This window comes from Gavialis gangeticus, unplaced genomic scaffold (assembly GCF_001723915.1).
Source record: "Gavialis gangeticus isolate Ggan-Ray unplaced genomic scaffold, GavGan_comp1, whole genome shotgun sequence".
NCBI lineage: Eukaryota > Metazoa > Chordata > Crocodylia > Gavialidae > Gavialis > Gavialis gangeticus.
In genome coordinates this window covers 7,201,632-7,210,079 of record NW_017729012.1, presented here as the reverse complement: position 1 = coordinate 7,210,079, position 8,448 = coordinate 7,201,632, and the positions used below count along the sequence as shown (strand labels likewise).

The 8,448-nt window shown below is 45.4% G+C and overlaps 1 protein-coding gene across 1 annotated transcript in view; it reads right to left on the bottom strand.

The window, feature by feature from the left end:
• The window catches only part of TBX4 (T-box 4), a gene marked incomplete at its 5' end in the record, with an annotated part of 67,355 nt that overhangs the window by 52,478 nt on the left and 6,429 nt on the right, over nucleotides 1–8,448 (bottom strand). Inside the window, one exon of the mRNA XM_019511119.1 lies at nucleotides 7,558–7,652. Coding sequence (XP_019366664.1) covers nucleotides 7,558–7,652 — 95 coding nt within the window. The remainder of the gene's footprint in view (nucleotides 1–7,557; nucleotides 7,653–8,448) is intronic.

The following is an 8,448-nucleotide window of genomic DNA, read 5'->3' as shown; positions in this document are numbered from 1 at the left end:
CCCCAAAAAAAAAAAAAATCAAAGCCCGTGAAATGCGTCTCTGGCTGGACAGGCTCATTTTGAGGAAGCCAAAAATCAATTGCATGTGGAAAGCTTGGCCTTAGCCTCTTAAAAGCTGGAGGGGGGTCACCTGCAGAGTTCAGAGTATTTGCCTGTGGGCTTTTTGTTCAGACCCAGGTTTTCAAAGGCTGTTGAAAATGCGAAGGGGAACGGGTAGGTGCTTTTGAAACGCCCAAACTGCCACTGTGAGGAGAACCCGGCCCTACGTTCCTCTTGAAAATGATGTGTAGCCACTTTTGGAAAAATATTACCTGCTTAGAAGAAAAACTCAAGGGCAGATGCATCAAGAGCAAAATCCCTGTTTTAACAACATTCTTATTTTTGATAAAATGGCTCCCATCGATTTACAGAACTTTTTCAAACTAATATTCCCTGGGGTAAACTGATACCAATCTGGGGATGTCAACTATTTCTTTTTTTTGCTTTTTTTTTTTTTGGTGGTGGTATTTCCTTTTTGATAGATTCTTGCTTTCAGAAAATACTTTCAAGAGATCAAAGAGCTTTTCAACAGGGTCCCATTTTCCCAGTGTATCCGAACCCTCCAGTCCCTTATTTCTCTTATCACCCGCGCCACTCCGCTATGACGCTCTGTATACAAAGTAAAAGCAGTTAACTTTGAAGTGCTGGATTAGCCCATGCCAGATCCTTGCCTCAGAATAACAAACAATACAGGTTCAACAGGAGTTCTCATCAGTAGTTCATTTTTCAGCCCCAAATTCACTGTCACTAACACAAGCAACATTGAACTCACAGTCTATGGACAGATAGGAGAGATTTATCTGGTGGCAAGACCATGACCTAATGATGAGAAGGTCAGACAGTTAGGGGAATTTTTATATTTTGGCAGGGGGAGGTTATATTTAAATTTTTCTGGCCAGCTCATCCAATTTTAAAAGAAAGCCTTGCTTCTCACACGCTTGAGAACGGAGCTAGTGGCAAGACGGCTTTAATGATCTAGTATCATTTCCTCCCCTTGCCCCACTGCAAATTAAACTATGGACAAACTCCTTGCAATAAGATGCTTTGCCTCCGGTTTGGTTTTCCCCTCTGAAAGCTCAAAAATTTACAACGGTCCGTTATAGAAGGTCCAAAGCGTAACAGAGGATGGATGAGCTAAATTTAGATGAAGTTTACTGAAGCATAAATATCAAAGTACAAAGGTACCCTATAAAGAAGTTGCACGAGAGATCGCAGTGAGCTTTGTGCTGGTTCAGGACAAATTTGGTCCTTATAAGGCAGCCGGCTCCATCTTTGGTGGGGCTCCAGGCATGTGACACACTCTGCAGGAGTAGGGATAGGTTCGGTCCGTAAGGTTAAATACTCCAGGACTTGATACTGGTCCCCAACAGGGACTGGACTCTCACTAGTTCGGTCTGAGGGAGTCTGGCGCTTCTGTGCCGCCTTTCAAGGCAAAGGCAAACAAGCCACGTACATGCTGGAGACCTGCCCTATTTGGTTTTGCTTAATCAAATCTTTTCTCTGCAAGCTTGCCTAGCTAGCACTGCCATGGGTTACTAGCACGAGAGCCGCGTCAAAGTAGCCTGGAAAGGCTTCAGCAATACAGTCAACAGCCCAAGTCATTAGCAGACTATAAGGAGAGACTTCAAACAATTGTTGTCATTCGAAGATAAAAGTACATGAAAATCAGTTCTTCCTTCATTGCCCTGGCTTTTCCCGAGTTCAAGAAGCTGTTTGTTCCCTGCCAGAGCTGGTGACATGTGCAGCAACACAGCCAAAAGTCAGTGGAGCCAGCTTCTGCCCCTTCGGAGGTCGCTGGCGGGAACACAAGTCTCGCCCATGCAGTGGAAATGCAAACCCCCGAATTTAGGACGAGGCACTTTAGTCTGAATTGATGGCTCACATTCCCTAATTGCCCTGGGGTATTAAATAGGTGGGTTTGCTTTTTTGAAAAAACTGACAGCTTTTAGCTGAGATTTTTTTCAAAACCGTCTTAAGGGATTCTTTAATCGAATGAGAAATGGGCATCCCTTTCCCCCAGGTGACATTGAACCATCTCAGCCGTTCAGGGGTTGCCTGTCTGAGCAAGCTGCAACAGCATAATCCAAGGTGCGAATTTAAATGGGTGCAAACCTCCGTCACCTTAAACTGGCTTGATTTGGGTTTATCTCAACTCGACTGGAACAGGATTAAGCCACTCTAAAAAATTAAATCTAAAAATCACAGAGTGGTTTGCAACGTTTCCACATACCGAAGTTGGGGTCTGTCTTAGCTGAAAGATTTTCTGTACAATACGTAGCATAAAGATCCTCAGAGGACCTTAAAAGCAACAACCTCCATCTCCACACAGCTCTGATCAGCAGATCAAGTGAAAATTGAGGCTGGCTTTGTTGCCCTGTATGCTTTAAAATCGTGATTGGAACCTTTTAGCCGGTGTCACAAACCCCCGGTTGCGCAGCATCACAGTAGAAAAGGCTGCATATCGTTTTAGGGTCAGGCAGATGCTCTGTTGACTGGCACTCCCTACTGAGTAGCCAGGCAGTTGTGTTAAGGACAGCGCAGGAGCCTCTGTGCCCGTTCATGTGCCCACCTGAATAAAAATGGGACAAGGGGTTGGTTTCTGAGGGGCAAAAGAAACAGTTTGGAGGAAACATAATGCTGAGAAAACAGGAAAAAAGGGGGAAAAAGAAATATTGATAGGCAAAGATGTTTCTTCCATGAGCAAGGACTGCTTGAGCAAGTAAAGTGGGGAAGATCAAGAAAATTAGAAGACAGAGAATGATTTTTGCCATAAAAATTGCTAAAACTCTGGGGCTTGCTTAATTTGAGTGTACATGAGAGCATGGAGATAAAACTGAATAGAAAAGCAGCATATTAGGATGATCTATAATTTGTTTTTTTCTTGCTACCATACGATATTTGTAGCTATTACACCTCTTTCTTTTTTTTTGGTTAAAGGAATGACCCTAAAGCAAAGGGGGTAAATTCATCTCGATCGAGCACTGTAGAGCAAGCGTATACAAGGATGGGAAAACTGCACATGCACACTCAGTATTTGCCTTTATTTAAATTCCAAACATGCGGTGTTGCCTTTATGATCTCATCTCGATTTATTTTATTAAGGTAACTTAAAAGGACCTCTCCATTTACAGAACTGCTTTTATAGTAAAGGGGACTTTTCTGGAAAATTGTATCATTATCTCTCTGTATGAACTTCTAAATTTGTCATTTAGAGCTGCATGCCTGGCTTATAATATTTCACAAAGAGGAATGCACCTATATGCCACGATCCTACAGAGAGAACAGGCAGACCCCTGTGGAGCCCCCTCCTCCCACCTCCCCCCACAACTTCATTTGGGCTCCAGGCAGTTAAAACATTTCCACTTACGTGGACCTCTTTGCAGGACCCGGGTCATACTTAGGACCCGGGTCCCCCATATAAAGATAAAGGCAGTGTTTGACCCATGATCCCCTTATTAAAATCCATTTAAAATAATATCTTAATTTTTTGTATGCTTAAAAAAGAATGATTTTTTTGTCTCTAATTTTCCATCTTCTTTGTAGCTTCATTCCTACAACTCCTAAGAACTGGGAGAGGGCAGGGAGCGCAGACCTAAGTGCTCGATGAATTGTGGCATTTTGTTTAATGTAGACTAGAAAATACGTAAAGTAAAATAAAATTATTCTGGGTGCAAATTAAAAAACCCCCCAAAAATGCACACAGAACAAACCAAAAAAAAGGGAGGAACATGACACAGGCACTGATTTATATACCACCGGGCGCCGTGTCCTGTACACTGCAACGCACAGTGTTTTATATATGAAGGAGGCGAGCGGTTTTATGCAAAGTTCAGGGAACTTTGCTAACATAAACTTTTTATCTGTTGATGAGCCTTTTAATATAAAATAATCTCTTTCCCCCCCTACGATGGAACAGTCAAACATTAAAAAGATAGCGAGTGCATTTTAAAGATGTTTCCACTTTATAAATCAAGCGTTCTTGGCACCAACATCACTCCGTTTCAATGCGGAGTTCGCTGTGTTCTCCTAACGTCTCCTAACAATCAGCCCTACGAGGGAGGAATTATCCCCCAAAGCTGTTCTCAGCCCTAAATTCCTGGTAATTTATAGCGGACTCGCTCAGTGGAGTTTTACAAAGAATTAAAACTCGGCCCTCCAGAGTTATCAATATTTGGCTTATTACTACAGAAAGGCAATTTTACACGATCACCATAGAGGTAGTGCTTCCCCTCATCTTCTCTTTACTCTCCTTGGAGCACACAAAAGACCCCATTTCAACCTTAGAGATGCAAATGAGGCTCCTCTTTTTCTTTAAAGAAGGCAGACGTTTGCGAGAGCTGATCTTTCTCACAGCCCGCACGGGGGTGGGGGAGAATCACGGTGCCCACTTAGCCCCCGCACCAAGACGATCCCCAGATCAGGGTCATAAATGGTGCTTAAAATCAGCTGGAGCCGTATTTTTTTATTTTATTTTTTGCTCACAGAAGAATGAAAACCCGCTCTAACTCCCCTTGAAATATCAGACTCTGGTCGCTGGGAGGATTGCTGCTGCTACCGCTGTTTATTTAAATGGCTTGGGTGCGCTAAGATTTGAAATAAGGACTCCAAACTGCACACTTCTGCTGCGGGACTTTTCAGTTTCCAGAACTGGCGCTGCAGGGTTTGACTCATGGCTCAGCTACGAGCTATATTAGTCCTATCTGCCCAGGGCTTAACATGGTTCACGCTTAATGTTTTTATTAACTATTTTATTTTCAGGGCTGGCAAGAATCGCTGGAGCGATGGGCCTGGAGGAGACCGAAGTCCCCTGTTTACTGCACTGCAGGTAAAGGCACGGGCAATGGTAGCTTATACACATGTGCATACAAAGCCCCCAGCACACCCCCTCGCTGACCTGCCAGTCCGTAGGTGGATCAAACCGAGTTTCCAGGCCCAGTCCATTGTTGCCTTCTCTGCTGAGGCTCCCCGAGTTGCCAGTTTCCATTTAGGTTGACGGTGATTATAACCGCCCGCAAGGAACAGAAGTGAAGTCACTGACTCACTTTCTGTTATTCAGCAATTAGTCCTTGCAGACGAATGGCATTTCATCTGTACCGACTCGGGCCCCCGTTTCAAGCCCAGGGCCACGTTCTCCGCTGTGGTCAATCTGAACCACCCCGTTGACTTTAATAGAGGTGCACTGATTTTCCCCAGCAGAGAATCTGGATGTGGTAATCAGGAAATGAAGGGCCTCATATCCTGGGGTCAATCCCCAGAGCCACTCTGTCCCATCATGAAGCACGAACCGGACGTCCCGGGACACTCCAAGTGAACGAAGAATGTAGGACCGAGCCCTGCCCATATGGACTTGTTCAAACAAGCTAAACTGAGACTGACACAGAGATAACAAACGCATGGGAGAGGTGTAATATCTAGAATGTGGTTAAGGTCTACTACTTCTCACACAAGACTATAAATTTAGGGCTAAATAGCCGAGACTCTGATCCTGCTGCCTTTGTTTCCATGAGCAGTAAGTAGTCCTCTTGGAGGGAAAGGGACTGATCACATCAGCTAAGGGTTAAACACCAAGCCCTAAGACCATACAAAGCCAAGCGCGAATGGAGGATGAGTCCTTCCCTGCACCACAACTAACAAACTGGACCATCCTGCCAACAAAACTGTACATCACCAGGAACTTAAAGTAGCTGACCTGGATATACAAATACAGTTTTGCCTCATCCCCTTGTGATTCATGGGAAAGTTCAGTTTGCTGGAATGAGATCCTAGCGCACCTTGCCACCGCTGCCAATAGTTATGGAGCTGCATTTTTGTGGGCACAGGGAAAGGGGAAAACAGCCCTTGAAGTGCTCAGAGGAGAGCAACAATGCAGACAGGCTGCCAGTTAGGAAACGCACTCACTGGTTTCTTGTCGGCTGTGAACAGGGCACGGCTGCCCTCGGAAGCCAGCCCCGGGTAGCAGAGTCCTAGGAGTCCCATGGGTCGCGACCCAGAAGTGGGTCACAAGAATACACGAAAGGGGTGCAAACTTTAAAAATGGAGTAACAAACTTTAAAAAGTGATTTTCTTTGAAGGAAGAAAAATGTGGGAAACCGCAGCTTTTCCTTTGCAGGCTGGCAGAGCTCCAGCCTGCGATGGGCTGCTTGGGGCCCCTCATGCCCCACATACTGGGGGGCTGGGGCCTGGCGGCGGGGGGCAGAGGGTCAGGAGCAAGGGGCACTGGCCATCGAAGTTTACAAATGGGTCCCAATACAAAAAAAGGTTGAGAACCACTGTCCTAGAGTACGGATCTCGGGGTTGGATTTAGCTCAGGGAGAAGCATGACCTCTATGTGGAATTTAGCATTTTTGCCCTAAACATTTCCCACCACTCCTGACGGTTTCCTTTACCCTTTATGATTCTCCAAGCACAATTTTGCACAAAAGCAGCAGCTGCCATAGAAAGATGGTACTGAACTGAGCTGCCTTTGAATTTAAAGGGCTTGAAGTAATTTTTAATTTTCAATAACAGGACCCTGATCCCAAGGGCAGACTTGCCACTGACTTCAGTAGGATCATAAGATCCGAGCAATCTGACTGTCAGACTGGTGCCTGGCAAGGTCTCCTATTCATGCTGCGGCGTGGATTCACAATGCCACCGTGTGCAAAGTTTAAAATGGGTTTGGGGTTAAAATGGGGTTTAGTCCTACAATATACTGAAGGCCACCTCACCGGCTGAGCATCCTCAAGTCCCACCAATTTATCTGAGCGTGCCCTTCATTCAGCAAGCGCACGGAGGTGTTTCCAGTCTAAGGCACAGCCGGGCTAATTCCCACCTGGCTATCCGCACGCAGAAAATGGCAGCTTCTACCCGCCGCTCGATAAAGGCTTAAAAACAGGATTATCAGGAGATGTCTCGTTCTAAGTTTCCCTTCTTTTCACAAATCCACAACGTTTCCTACTGCACCCTCCAGAGGAGGTTTCTTCCTGCTTTCATGCAAAAAGGACTGAGAAATTATAAAATGAAGTTTCGTCAAAAACGAATAAAACAAATCCGGGTTTTTCAGGCAATCAAAGCCCATTGTCCAAAGCAGTATTTTTTGCTTCTCTTAAAATGGCACGCTCATTTCTAGCCACATCCAAACAGTGCTTAGACTACTTGCAGAATTCGAACCACGCAACTAACCCAAATGAATTTGCAATCACGGTTTCTTCAAATTCAGCGATCAACCCTATCATTCCCATATCACTTCTACCCAGGAGAACTTTTACGGTCTTTTCTCCAATGCCTCATGAAGGGTGTTTGCGCCCGAAAGCTTGCAATTAAAGAATTTTTTTTTTTTTTGCAAAAATCCAGTTGGTCTAATAAAAGAGATCACCTCTACCACCAGTGCCGATTGCTTTTGCCTCTAGACCAATACGGATACCTGTTATCAACGCTAAGTCTCTCAGTACTTCGAAAACTTAATTTACGATCAGCAAACGGGCACATTTAATACCGAATAACAGCAAAAAAATACCACATACAAATATTTTTACTAACCTGCCTGCTTTGGTTATGATCATTTCGGTGCCGGCTTCATGAAATTTCTTCCATAGTTCTTTTTCATGGAGATAAACTTTGATGTTTTCGATTGTCTAACCGAAAGAAAAATTAAAAAAAAAAAGAAAAAAAAAAAAGAAAAAAAAAAGAAATGACCAAAGGAACATTTTTAAAAAAAAGAAAAGATAACGATGCCATCAGAAAAGGCCCTGATGGTCTATCATTCTTCACCTCAGAATAAAGCGCTTTGGAAGAGGAAAGCAAAGCCTGTACCGAGCGCGCGGGCAGGAGAACGGGGCCCAAAAATTCCACTGCCCCATGCCAAAAATAAGAGAGATGCCGAATCCATTTTAATTGCAGCGCGGGTCCCGTCCAGCCAGCGTGTTTCGGCCAAATGGACTTTTGAAAAACAACAGCAACACCAACAAAAAGCAACGCGGCTCCGGACACCGGCTGGTACCACGCACGGCTGTACAGCTCCCGTTTTTTCAACAGGAGCAGAGGGGACGGTGGGGACGGAGGGTGGGGGGCTGGAAACACCAACCAGCAAACAAACAAACAAACAAACAAACCAAAAATCCAGCCTTGAATCTCCCTCTCTTCCGCCTGGGAGGGGAGGGAAAAAAAACCCAAAAACAACCCACTTGTCCCAATTCTACAATGTTTGACCAAAGCCGGCGGGTTTAATTTGACTTTGAGACTGGAAAGAGCGGAAAACTCTTGGCAATTCAGCGCTGGGGCAGGAGCTACCCCCCACACCGCAGAGCTGCCCCGTCGGGAGCGTCCCCCCCACAAAAAGCCCCCGAGGGGCCCTGCCCCGACGGTTGGGGCCGGGCGCCGCCGTCCAGCACCCACCTGCTCCGGGTCGGGGCCCTGCGGGCTGCCGCCGCC